This window comes from Mchenga conophoros, linkage group LG22, assembly GCF_057382185.1.
Source record: "Mchenga conophoros isolate Kocher_MC1m ecotype Shallow Benthic linkage group LG22, M_conophoros_male_GT1.1, whole genome shotgun sequence".
NCBI classification, from domain to species: Eukaryota; Metazoa; Chordata; class Actinopteri; order Cichliformes; family Cichlidae; genus Mchenga; species Mchenga conophoros.
In genome coordinates, this window is record NC_140546.1 from 28,007,022 (window position 1) to 28,021,611 (window position 14,590).

Genomic DNA, 14,590 nt, shown 5'->3' on the forward strand with positions numbered 1-14,590 from the left:
AACCCCAGAGGCAAAGTCAGAGGTCACCTGCAGAATGGCACTGCTGGAGCTGGAAAATGAGAATCAGCAGCTGACTTTGCCATCGGCTTTTCATCGGTGGCTTGAAACCAAGCTGTCCAGGTACAACACACTCACTTCATCACATCGCCACCCTGCTGCCACAAAGCAGCATGCTAGATATTGACAGAGAGAACAGCTCTTCCACATCATATTAATACACAATATATACAACCGCAGAGAGCAGACAGTGCTCGGGCAGCCTTTGGCAAGGTGTTAGTGCTTAAATATCTCACCACAAGTGAGTCAGAATTTAATCTGTTGCTTTTTAGCATAATAATGGAGAGCAAGGGCCAAGCTGGAATAAAGCTGCTTGGAAGCCAAAAATGCACTTAAAGGGAAGACTGAGGAAAAATATCCCCCTGAAATGTATGTTTAATATTGTGCTGATACAGCTCGCCCCCACAAACTTTGGAGGCTATGCTTTTTTTAAAAAAAAAAAAGAAAAGAAAAGAAAGTCATATTCAAAACTGCAGTAAGAGCTGGAATTATTATTTAATATTTTAAACAATAACTTATGTATAAACTCTTTTTATATTTTTAAACTTGGACACCTGGACAAACCCTGACTCCCTTGACCAGCTGTTCTCTCCTGTTTGACTAAATGGCCATTGTAGCTTCAGATTTCATTTCACTTTTTAATCTCAAATAATCATTTTCCATTACCTGAAAATTTTCTTATTCAGAATTCAGATTTAATCGAAAATTGAATTTATTTTCATTTACACTAGCTCATGACTTTTAAATCTGATATTTCTAGTATTTATCTTATCATTTCATCATCTGGGATTCCTAAAAATGAATTCTGCCTTTTATAATATTATATATAAAAACATCATGACTTTATTTTCTTTGTTTTCTTCATGGCTTATCTCCTTATTTTTGCATTCTTTTATTGAGTTAAACGTGATTCTTGAAGAAACTGACTGCCTCCGCGCAATTAAAACCAAGCGCTTGGCTTCGTGTGGCTCTCCGGCCGTGAGCTCCCCTTCCTCGCCACATGGAGGCGCCGCAGACCCGCATTCCTGCGTCCCGCTTGCTCGCAGTGCACACAGAAAAAAAAAGTAGCGGAGCCGTTACAGGAAAGGGGGGCTCTTTTGAACGCTTTAGCTTGAAATCAGATGCTCCCTGTGCGGGATGTGGAGGGATCAGTGCAGGCGGCGATGAATGGAGCTGAGCGCGCAACTTCTCTCCAGTCCTGCCGCTGTTGTTGCTCCTGCTGCTGGAGTTTCCTCTAGGATTTGCTTCTTGTGACGAGCTGGACTTTACTTCTTCTGCCAACATGTATTCAGCAGCATTGCTACTGATGCTGGCCATCAGGATCTACGCAGATAGCATGGAGGGACCAACAGGTAAAAGAAGAGAAAAGAGAAATACTTAGTTTGGGTATGGCGAGGCATAGTCCGAAGGCAAGAGTTACAGTCTTAAAGTTGACTGTGAGGGGTTAAAACCGCCATGTCCCTGCAATTTACAGATTTATGCTGAAGTCAAATTGTCTTCTGCTCCGACTGTGGTTCCCTAACTTGAAAAAAAAGTTGCCTCTGAGTGCGCGTTCAACTGTTTAAACGCGCTCCCGTCTCGCTTTCGGTGCTGTGAACTTTGTCCTTTGTGTAAACAGTGGCACGTTAATATTTCACTGGACATTAAACGTGACATTGCCTGCATCCTCACAGCATCATTTTATGACAGTGCTCAGTGGTGTGTGTGTGTGTGTGTGTGTGTGTTTTCAAGATCAAATATAAAAAGTCAAAAAGCTCGAAAACGAAAGAGGATTCAGCAGTGTCTGCCTGCGTTTGACGTTTACTGCTATTTTTCCAGTTGTTCAGGCTTCATTGGGTGTTTTTTTTTTCTAAACCAATGTGTCATCTCACAGAAAGTAAATCTCCTCTCAGTAATAAGTCATCCCTCATTGGATCTTATATTGCAGATGTTTAACTTTCTTGTGTGTTAATAGCTCTGATGGAACATCTTGCATGATTATGTTGCGGATGCATCGGGTGATTTGTTCACTTTGTAACACAGTCATCCCTCAGAGCTGTTTTGGAGTGTGTTGCCTGCTGCTACAAAGCAGCAACCATAGAGATGAATTAGTAATGTCAGTGTTTGTGCTCGGAATAACCGCACTGACAGCTGGTCCAGATATTCTCTGTGTGGATCAGTCAAACTCTTGATAGACAGTTTTGAAGTGTTCTCAGAGAGGAAAACACATTTTGAAGCTATATTACCTGAAAGCCACAGAGCCTGTCTGAGCTGTGAGTTCAAATCCTTTTCATTTTGCCTGTGGCTAGTTTAACACTTAAATGGCTGAAGTAGTGTGTGAAGACTCCTAAAGGCCGTGGGACGTTATCTTTTAAAGAATTTTGTGGAATAAGATTAGAAAGAGAAAAAAAACAGCCCGCAGTCAGCCCCTTATCAAGTTTGTCTCATGTGAAAGTGCAAGTTGACTTTTCTCAAATGCTCTTCAGCTTGTGTGAATGTTGGCAGTGCGATATAAATACTTTGGTATGTAGGTATCAGTTACACGATCACCAGAGCCAGTTGCTGAACAGCCGTGCACCGAGCCACTCCCTGCTCTCTAGGATCGAGTGGATTCTGTGGGCAAGATTTATTGTAACAAGCCACCTGTCTTCTGATCTCGCATGAAATAGCAGACAAAATGTTTCAACACCACTGATTCACATTCTTTTTATTCATATCACCAAGATTAGACACTGATTTCCATGGAGAAAGTCAAAGCTAGTTCTAATTGCATATGTCTTGGGTCATTGCGGTGGACCTCGGTCCTTTCTGTGACAGACTGAAGGCTGTTGTCACACAGTAGGAGTGAAAAAGTGTGTAAATTCACATTTAAATCAGATTCTGCTAAGTGCATTTTCACCTGCTGCTTCTCTTTTAAGTATATCCGTCAAAGAACGCTGTCATTGCAAAACTGCAATGCAGTATAGATGAATTTGTGAATTTCTATGGTGTGACTTTGTCATAAAATTGCAAAAAATGTCCAACGTGATTTTCTACAGCTCAATACATTTTCTTCAAATGTCAGTTCACTTCCAAACCCCAAAGATGATTGGACCCATATATCGAACAATATCAGTTATTTGCTGATCTATCGGCTTTAATAACAGTTGATACATGAAAAATGTAAAAAGTTATACGTTATGAGTAGTGGTTTGTCCACCAGAGGGCACTGAGCAGATTCTCTGTCGACAGCGTTCGTATTTGGAATGCCATCACCAAATGCGGATAAATCTTTTTTTAAAAATCCAACATTTTGAATATCTATATATGGATGTATATCAGAAAGAGTACCTACTTCTTGCTTCTGTCCAGATTGTTTGCAAATCCTTGATGTCCCTTGTTTAAGTCATTCTCATGCACTCTTAGACCTTCTGATTGGGTGCTGGAATTTTAAATCTTATCATTACTTGCCAACATTTTTTCCATGTGTTTATAACCTCGTTAAAGCATTTCGCACTACTGCATCATAACTTGAGATACTGCTCATGTTGTTTCACTGCTAAAGACAGCTCACCACCCATGATATTCACCGATTAGTTATCTTTGGATCAGATAATCAAATGATTGTCGCAAATTTTGCTGTTTTTTTCTATTGATACAAAAATCACGGTAGCAGCAACCTTAGCATGTTGAATAGCATCAGAAATAAAGACCTCTACATGTTGTTTAAAGTTGTCAACAATAGTATTAGAAAACACTGCATACATTTTCATTGCAGTGCAGATGAGACGCATCTTTATGTATCCATGAAGCCAGATAACTGCACCAATTAGTTAAACTGCAGAAAAGTAATAAAGACATAAAGACCTGGATGACCTCTACTTTTCCAATTCTAGATTCACACTAAACTACGGTTAATGTACTGCTGGCCTCCAGTAACACTGTGAAGAATTCAGAAGTCATTTTTGTCCAAGATATGTCCTTCAAAGTGCTCATTAAACAAATATGTTGGACTGTTTTCATCCATTCGTGCAATAAATCAAAAATTACCAACATCACGTGTCAGAGTGATGCTGAAAAGTTAGACTGGGACTGGCTTGAGAGACCATTTTTTCCCCCATATTAGCTTCTTCTCCTCATTGGTTTTAAAATCTTTATCCTTAAGTAGAAAATCTTGAATAATCAGGCTCTGTCATAACTTAACAACCTCATAGTATCTAATCATCCTAAAAGAGGGCTTCAGAGTCAGACTGCAGGCTTACTTTTGGTTCCTAGAGTTTTCAAAATTAGAACAGGTGTCAGGGCCCTCTACTCTGGAAACAGCTCCAAGTTTATATTCAGGAGACAGACTCTGTCTCTGCTTTCAAGATGAGGCTTAAAACTTTCCTTTTGATAAAGCGTATGGTTAGGGCTGGATCAGGTGACCCTGACGTTAGTTATGCTGCAATAGGCTTAGGCTGCTGGGGGACTTGCCATGATACACTGAGCATTCATTTTTCCCTCATCTCTTTTTGCTCTCTGTGTGTTTATACACCACTACTGCATTTAATCATTAGGAATTCTTAAATGCAGACTCTCTCTTCCACAGTTTGCCTGTTTTGTCCCATCTTTCTTTGCTTTCTTCTCTTTCCCTTCATCCCCAACTAGTCGTGGCAGATGGCCGCCCCTCCCTGAGCTCGGTCCTGCTAGAGGTTTCTTCCTGTTAAAAGGGAGTTGTTCCTCCAACTGTCACCAAGTGCTTGCTCATAGTGGGCCATGTGATTGTTGAATTTTCTTTCTAATATTGTAAGTATATTGAGGTAGAAAGCTGAATTGAACTGAATGAAATGCAAGCAGAAGTAAAGCGAACTTGGTAACATGCCTGTTCATTTTGAAATGTATTTTGGAGTATTTTATGCTTAAGACTCGAGGGGAGTGAAAGACTGTGAATTAATTCCCCAGCTGGATTCAAGTTAAGAGCCGTTATAGTTTGGGGTCAGCAACTTAATCTCTCAGTGACAACAGTGACCTAAAGATTAGGTGTCTGCGTGACAGGCTGCCTATGTGTTGCTAAGACACTAATGCTTTAACGTTTGGAAATAGGACTGTAATGCATCATCACGGTTACCACTTGTGGGTACACATTGAGATTTACATATAAATCAGATTGTTTCTATTTATGCCTCCTTGATATTGTGTGTTTTACAGAGTTCGTTTGTCATTCATCTGACCAAGCTGTCACTGCAAACTTTTGCCAATTGTAGTTATGTGATGCTAAGAACACTTTTGGTTGGTACTTAAGGTTCCCCACACAGCTCTTGGAATAAATCATCAAAGACTGAGCCTGGCAGTTTGTTGTCGGATTTGCAGGTACTGAAGTTTTAACATATCCCTTTTGCTGCCTTTTTGAGGCTGCCAAGAAGTTGTGTCATGCAGCTTTAATGTTGATCGGAGCAAAAACACAAGAAGGTGCAGTGGCAGCACCACTTTATAATTCTGCCGAGTGTAGCTGTGTTTGCACCTCAGCTCCAAAGTCTGGCCTAGAGAATGTGTGATCGCTGAGGTGACACCTGGCGTGTTGTTTAAAGGTGCCCGGCCCCCTGTTAGCGGGGGCTCTGAGGAATAAAAGCAAGAATGTAATTTAATCTTGAAACGAAACCACGTGAGTGAGCTCCGACACTAAGCAGCGCTGACATGCGGCTCCAAGGATTCTGATATTGGAGGAAGTAAGCTGGAAAAGATCGCAACGAAAGTGAGCGCTGACACGAGAAGGTGCGCTTTCATGGTCTGTTGGGAGGATGTAAAGAGGGGAGTTCTTGGTGTGTAGTGGCGTGAATCCAGCTCAGTGCTAAAATAGTCCAACACACACACACAGCTCTCCTGGGGCAAATGTGAGGGCTGTAAATAGAGAAAATGGCGTGTGTGTTCACACAAAAAGCAATAATGAGATGTGATTTTTTACTGGGGGAAATAACAAAAGATTTTTTAATACAAAAGTTGTGAATTCCATAATAGCTGCACGTTTTTAAAGAAAATGAGTACAGCATAATTGCAGCTTGCAATAATGAGATGACAAAAGAGCAAGTGCTGTTTCAAACTGAAGAAGAAAAACCCAATGAATGTAGGGTATAGATTTAGTATAACCCATCCGCATATTCTACTGGACATTTAGAAGCCTTTTCAATTATGACCGTTAGATAGTTTGACTTTAATTATGTGTTTGGCTGAATAAAATGGATACAATGGCAAAAAAGATCAATTTGAAATGATAAAGCACAGCCAATGTTTCACTCTTAACCTTTCTGATGAGCACTATAGCATTAAGTGGGATAAATATTACAGAACACATGAGGGCTTCTTTTCCATTCAAATGGATAGGTCAAGCATCAGATGTGTAGACATATTCAGACAGTCAGTAGCAGGCTGACAGACAAATGAGTGCTAGCTAAGGAGCCCTGAATGAGGTGGAAGTCAGTGCAATCCTCCACTTTGATGGCTTTTGAGAAATTTTAATTGCCTTGGCTGTTAGTTGTCACTCATGCTGTTCGTCTCTCAGACTTTCATTGGCAGCGTGGCGAAAGCAAACTTGTAAAGGTGTTTCACCAAATTAAAATTTTAGTTGTAATCATCACAGTGTGAAGACTTCATGGGCTTTTTGGAAGTTCTCAGACCTGCGAATGGCAGACCGAGTTCACAAACTTCAGTGGTTTTTTTATACATATATAACTGCAGCATGATTACTTCAGTTTATCTCAAAATGATTTCCTCTTATCATGAAGGGAGAAGTCAGGCCTGCTGCTGTGGTACTGAAGGCAATTTTCTCTATGGAATTGGAGTTGATAAAATGCAGTTTCGCCGTCAACAAACTTCATTGTGCCCATCTCGGTTGAACTCCGAGTTCTTGTGCTCCATCTATCTTTCAGTATGATGTATCTTCAGTAGTCATCAGTTGTATACAGTATTTTAGTCTTTTGCCACTTTGCTTTCTGTTTTAACACCGGACTACTCTTGGTGAATGTTTGAGCTGTTAACATATTAATAGGGGTGCAACGATACACAAAATTCACGGTTCGGTTCGGTTCGATACTTTGGTGTCACGGTTCGATATTTTTTCGATACAAAAAAATGTTCAAGCATTTTTAATTTGTCATTTATTAAAATTATAAATATATATATTTTAACTCAAAAGTACAGTTTTTAAATTTAACCCTAACCCTTGTGCGTGTTTTTTATTTTGACAGCGAATGCGCACCTGCGGACCACTTATGTGCAGCCCTGGTTATATAGCTCGTCATATTGCAGCCACAGAAATTATTTTGTCCATGAAACCATAAAGCTGCACTTTCTTTTTGCCTTATAGTCTGATTTGTCATAACTTCTCCGTTTTGTGGTAAGCTTTTCTTTGGCTGTCACTTCTTCACCCTGACCTGTCTTATTTGGCTCAGCAGAACTGAAATGCTTTTACACACTCACTCACATAAGCTCAGCGATTCTCTGCGCGATCAACCTCTCACATGTTTAAGCTGCGGGAGATTTCACTTGTCATGTTTGCATAGTAAGCTAACGATTAATAAGACGATGTCAGAGGAATTGGTGCACAAATTATCATCACTCACAGATCAGTGCTGTCGCTCTCTATACACAGTTCGCACGATTGCAAAGTGAAAGCAAAAAAACAAGCGCAAATTCAAACGCGACTTCAATATGTCACATATTGACAGTGGCTCACCGATGCCAATGACATAATTACCCAGCTACATTTCCGAAAGAATGCAAAAGCATTGACATATATTTTTCCTACAATAGCCCGACGGGCAGGGAAGAGATAGATTTTGGTAGCCCGACTGAAAAAATCGCTAGCTCCGGGACGTCGGGCTAGCGATATTGCAAGCCCTGTATCTGATTGAGGAATCACTCATCTTTGGAAAAGAGAGTTTATTACAGAGAAATGGCTCTTTCCAAAATAAAAGCTATACTATCCGCTTCTTCTGGGCTATATTCTCAGCAGCATAAGGAGAATCATGTGCTAACAGCTGTCTAAATGACTCGGCTAAAGTTAGTAGCATGCTTGCTTTTTTTTGTCTGCTTCCACTTGTCTTTGCACTAGGATGATGTCGGCGTAAATGTGCAGTCATATTCGTTGTGTTCCCACTAGTGCTTTCAGGTTAATCTCGTTGAAATGACCATAACGCCACAACACGGCAAATCTCCGTTAACGAGCTACCGCCGATCGCTCCGTGCATGGGGCTAGACGGCCAACACGTTAACGAGCTAACTGCGCTAACACACTAGTTCACACCAATGTAATTGAGCATTGCATGGCACATCCAACATACTGTTTTACTTTAGTCCATGACTCGCTTACCTTCAGGGTCATACGTCACATGAAAACCAAAATAATTCCAAACGCCAGATCTGAATGAGAGTGGGGGAGGTCCATGTTAAAAGGAGAGCTTAACTTCTGTCTCGCTAGCTTGCCCTGCGCTCTTCCTTCTGATGATACTGTCTGTGTTGAGCGCTCAGTGGATCTGCGCTGGACAGTGCAGCCTAGGCAGAGTAGTCGAACACAAATTCACTGAGCGCTCAACACAGACAGCATCGTCAGAAGGAAAGTTGATAAAATAAATTACAAATGTTGTATTGTTCGATACATATGCGTACCGAACCGAAAGCACTGTATCGAACGGTTCAATATCGATACGAATATCGTTGCACCCCTACATATTAACTAAGTTGGATAAAGCGTTCACATCACCCTCCAATTCATTAGAATTGCTATTAGTTGGCAGAATTGCTGCAGACTCACTATGCAGATGAATCTAAATCCAACTAGGGCTGGGCCATATCATACCGTTCACGGTAACACCGGTATAATGTTGGGCAACGATAAGAAAATGAAATATCGCAATAGAATATGGGTAAAACGCGCATGTGCAGTGCCTTTGTTTTCATACGCACATGGCGGAAAAAGCATGGCGGCGACGGAGAATGAGAAGGGTGAAAGCGGATCGTTGAATGAAACAGATGAATCAGAATTGGTTTGTAAAAATGCTGCAACTTCAGTGGTGTGGAACTGGTTTAGCTTTCGTCCGTCAGATACACAACAAAGCACTATTTTTGGTACAGCATGCTAGCGGGCCGTCGTTATTACCGTGTTTGTTGGAAAATACAACACACTTAAAATCAATCCTTTGATTTTTCTGAAAGTCGACGGTGCCCCTTATAATCCCGTGTGCCTTATGTATGAATTCTGGTTGTGTTTACCGACCTCGAAACGATGTTATGTGGTACACGGCGCTCGAAAATCTGTCAACTGTTTTAGTACGACTAAGCTACGAACCCGCACCGCTTGATGTATTGTCGGAGCGTTACGGCTAACGTAGACAGGAGCCTCGCGGAGTGATACGTACTGTGCTTCCACAAAATATTACCGTATTGTGTGTGTATAACCTCTTTTTAAGTTTTGTGGATATTATACATGGTTATGCTAAGGATATGACAGCCAATTTCCACTGGAAATGCCTTTTGGTTAAATTGTCAGCAAGGAATTTGCACTGTTACGTTTTTATATAACTTTAATGCACATAAACAAACAGCTGCTTGTTTAAGTGAAAATACAGTGATGTTTTTTTTTTTGCACTAATAAAGTTGTGGAGTTGTAAAGTATTTTGTCTAGTGTCAATTATATCGTCAGTTATATCGTTATCGCAAATTTTCAAATGTATATCGTGATAAATATTTTTGGTCATATCGCCCTGCTCTAAATCCAATGTTGATTCCCATGCAATGAATGTAGCATTGTTAAAACAAATTTCATATTTCCCAGCCCTGTTGTTTAGTAGTTTTTTAAATAACAAGTTTTTTCTACTGTCCTAAATTTTGTTGTTGTTTTTTTAAGTTAAAAAAAAAAATGTTTTCACTCTCTAGCAAAAATACATGGAAAATGGATTTACCTTTCAAGTTCACCTGGGGGTGAACTCCAGGTTGACGTCTGTGGGAAAATGTCCACCTGCTCCCTTTCTCTGTACACACAGTAAAAACTTTCCTGCTGTACTTTTGGTCTCAGTTGCTGCTTTCTGGTCACGCAAAGTTCCTTTTGGAAATGATGGTCATCATTAGACTCAGAGAGAAGGATTATCCAGGGGTAGTGCATTGGCTATGTAGCTATCAATCACAAGTCAAGCTTGACAATCAGTGTGGGGTGTCCATACTGTGTCATAGTCACTCCCCTGTACTCATCATGTCCACTTTTAGGACACCCAGATTGCAATGGTGAAAATGCTAGTTTAAGCTTTCATAATAGAACTTCACAATCATGGGACATCATGCTGGCAATAGTTGCCTTTTTATACTGTCTGTGGTTTGAACCCAAAACTATTTTAATTAGTTTTGCTGCTTAAACCAAACCAAAGCGTTAAAAACAAAACACAATGACTGAATACGAAGTGTAAAAACTAATGTGTAATCACGGGGTCGTGTAACACTTTTCATAAACATGATTGACATAAGTATGTCACTGCCCACAGTTCAAGATGAGTTATTTTACAAAGAGGTAATTATTTATAAAACAAAAGAGAAATTAAAAAAGATGAAAGTAAAGCCAACTAAAACATAAATGTTAGAGAATGTAAAAATATCAAGATTAAATCAATGATGTCAAGAATGGAAAAGTTTGTAACTTGTGTTAATGAGCGCAGACTCATGGTAAATAAATACGCAATACAAACAGTTATCTGGCAGCAGCAGGTTTGAATTTTTGTGGATGTTGTTTGGGTCAGGTTTCATTTACCTTCATGTTAGGTTGTTGACAGATAGATGATCTCCATTTACACATACCTTACTTTACAGTGATCATCTCACACATACCTTATTTTGCATTACATATGAATAGCGTCAAAATTATATTAAAATATTTCAAGAAATTTGAAATAATTGTATTTATGACAATATTGAAAAATAAGGGGATGACATTTTATCAATGATTGCACCTTGTAGGCAGCAGCATGTCTCTTTTCATTCCTTCTTTTCCAATCAACTACTGTCAGTGGTGACACACTACCTAATTCAAAGTGTGACTCTATTGCATCAAAGTGCCAGCAGCAGCACTATAGTGCAATAGTAGTGACTCCGCAATATATCCAGTGACACTGCATAAATCAGATGCAAGCACGAAGGTATCCTAGAAATCTTAAGTAAACAACAACAACAATAACAACAATAATAATAATAATAATAATAATAATAATGATAATATTAGCAGCTCGGTGGCACGGTGGTTAGCACTGTTCCCGCACAGCAAGAAGGTCCTGAGTTCAATTCCACCATCAGGCCGGGGTCTTTCTGTGTGGAGTTTGCATGTTCTCCCCGTGTTTGCGTGGGTTCCCTCCGGGTACTCCGGCTTCCTCCCACAGTCCAAAGACATGCAGTTTGTGGGGATAGGTTAACTGATTAATCCAAATTGTCCATAGGTCTGAATGTGCGAGTGAATGTGAGCGCAAATGGTTGTCTGTCTCTGTATGTTAGCCCTGCGACAGACTGGCGACCTGTCCAGGGTGTACCCTGCCTCTTGCCCTATGACAGGCTCCAGCATGTTTGCCTTTATTTATTGCAGAGAACTACCTGTGCAGTCTCATACCAACCTAGCTTTTTTTTAAAATATATAATCAGGCAGGGTTGTTTTATGTCAATGTAATGGGCAACTGCCTTTGCTAGTAATGAATCTGTACAGTAACCCTGTAGATTTTCAAACACACTTTTAAGCACATTTCACAACACAGGGTATCGTTTTTGTTAAATATGGTTCATTGGTGGTATGTAGACCATGGAAATATTATTGGCTGTTGCAGAAACCCTTAAGACAACAACCTACAATAAGCTGGCTCATGCCGGTAACTCCTGCATGTTATTATTGAAGCTGATACTGCTACCAGCCGGCCTTAGACTGGACCTGGGAGGCGTCATTGTGGAGAGATACGAGGCCAACTTCGACTCTCCAGGGCCCTATTTCAGGAAGCCGGTTTAGAAAACTCAGAGTGAAAAACGATACTCAGGGTTGAGTAACCCCGAACTGTCCAACTCGGAATATTCGGTTTCAGAAAGGCTGATAACAATTAGTTCAGTCAACGCGGAGTTGCTTTAACCCCAAGTTAAACGCGCACACGAGGATACATAAAGCCCTGATCAGTGGAGCACAGATTAAGCGAGTCACCATGGAGACGGAGGGAAAGAAGGCGCGGTCAATGTATTTTACAGCGCTTGAGGCCGAAATTCTGATGGCAGCATATGCCGATAACATGCAAATTCCGCGGAAAAAAAGTAACACAGCCACAGCTGCAAAAGAAAGGGAGCATGCATGGCAAAACATAGCCGACAGAGTCAATGCCTGAGTGTTAATTTAAACATTGATCTAGGGATTTCCACCCATTTAACACGTTATTTTATTACATTTTATTTTATTTTTTATTTCATACATTTTATTTTGTGATGTGATGTGAGCGCAGGTGCAACCCAACAGGCCCCAAACGTTCCTGGCAGCAAGTAAAAATGAAATATAAAAATATAGTCCAAACAGGTAAGGTGTAATTGTATTATGAGCCATAGTGCTTGGTCTGTTTGTAAACCAATTGCAGTTAGAGGCTACATTAATTTCCCCTCTGTAAGCACTTATTGAAATTATCTGAGCACATTACAAGTACATATTTGCTTACTCTGTGTGCTCAAATGTGACCCGTTATAGCCAATAGAAAAAAAAGCGGAGGCCCGAAAAACAGGTGGAGGTCCTCCACCACCACCACTCACAGAGGCTGAGCAGTTGGCTTCCACATTTGTGATAATGTTGGCAGCATCACATATGATCTTCACAGTGCAGAGAACACAAATTAGCATCCATTACTATAATGAAATAATTTGTTAGTTTGAAATGCTACAGGGAACTATGTACCTGCACATTAATGCTGTGGAAAGACTTCCTGTTCACATAGTCTCCTTCATTTACTGAAGGAGCAATGATTGGAATGTGAGTGCCATCTATACAGCCAATCACGCCTGGGAACCGTGAGAATAAATGTAAAATTTAAGTAGTAGTTCAAATATCACCACATCATGAATTAAGTTTTGGTCATCCTGATACCTGCAATTTTGTGGCATCCCTCTTTGATAAATCTTGTGGGTCTATGACCGGGGAACACCACAAACGAGTGCAGGAGACGTTTCAGTGCAACTGTAACATTCCTGACTGCCCGACAGACGGTAGCCTTGGAAACGTGCTCAGCGTCACCAATATTATACAGAAAGCTCCCGTTTGCAAAAAACCGAAGTGCAATACAAATAATATGTACAGAACTGAGAGAATGTCCGCGATGTGTCACATGAGCAATATTAGGCCTGAGGATGTTATTCAAATAACTTATAGATTGTGCTGAAAAACGGTAACGTTCACACAGGAAATCATCAGGAAATGATAAAATGTCCGAACGCGCTCTAATCACTCTCTCCCGGCGGAGAGCTCTGCGGAGAATTTGGGCTTCAACATCTACTGGCTCTTCAAGGAAGGAGCACGCCATGTCTGACACTTCCTACAGTCAGGTTTCCGACAAAGAGGCGGAGAAAGTCAGGGTTAGTTGAAGTAAACCTGCTAGGGGGCAGGTTAGCTTCACGGAGTGTGTCGTCATAGTAACTCACTCAGGATTAATCTAAACTCGCTTTGTGAAACCGAAAACCCAGAGTTTTCGTTAACTCAGGGTATACTTACTCAAAGTTTGCACTAAACCGGCTTCCTGAAATAGGGCCCAGGTGTTACAGTTGTGTTGAGTTTTTTCCCCATCTACAACAAATCATTATTGAGCAGATGAAGGAATGCCAGCAGGCACCATGCTGTCTGTCAAGCTGATCTCTAAACATGTTTAGACGCTGAAGTTAATTTGCTTACTTTTCTATGTCAGTAATGAATGCCTGCATTGGAGTTCACTTTAGATGACTTCAAAGGAAGCTGCTGGGTTTCTGATTGCCGTTGCTCAGTTTTTCCTCAGTGACTCATTTTACTGCATCTATATAATGATGCGCCAGATGAAATGTTTTGTGAAATCAGTAAAAGGTTGAAGATAATAAATCCGCATAGCATGAACACCTCAGCTGTGGGTGGAACGTGGATATTGGAGGCTGTTGTGTGTCACAGGTATGTAAAGTGATGTTAATTGTACAATTATTGAGTCTCAGGAGACTGAACTGTTGCCTGGGGCAACAAAAGCCAAGAAGCGTAAAGCATCCTGACTTTCTTACCTTCAGATGATAGACGTCAGTTTGTTTGTTTGCCAAATTTTGGGAAGTTCCAAGCACTGAGGATAATTTCTCTGCACTCCTCCAACCCCTCTTTTCTCCTGAGAGGCTGAGAGCTCGTCATTTGCCACAGATCATGTCTCAAATTGTCCACTAAGCATTGAGAGTGAAGAAAACTTGACTACATTTTATGTCAGCAAAAGTGTCTCTTAATTCCTCAAACAGCCTTCAGAAAGGAAACATCACGCCAGGCAGCGACACTTACCTCGTCAAAAGTGACGAGTGAGCCTCGAACACTTGAAACCTTTTAAACACTGTTGGG

General features: G+C 40.6%; 1 protein-coding gene across 6 annotated transcripts in view; it reads left to right on the plus strand.

The window, feature by feature from the left end:
* Window positions 1–1,112: 1,112 nt before the first annotated feature.
* Window positions 1,113–14,590, plus strand: part of LOC146549654 (receptor-type tyrosine-protein phosphatase U-like) — a 260,100-nt gene continuing 246,622 nt past the window's right edge. For 5 of the 6 annotated variants that reach the window (XM_085262637.1, XM_085262638.1, XM_085262639.1 and 2 more), the window contains exon 1: window positions 1,115–1,409. In XM_085262637.1, coding sequence (XP_085118763.1) covers window positions 1,340–1,409 — 70 coding nt within the window. In that variant the 5' untranslated portion in view covers window positions 1,115–1,339. Of the gene's footprint in view, window positions 1,410–14,590 lie in introns of all 6 variants that reach the window. The other variant, XM_085262642.1, reaches the window with a different exon arrangement.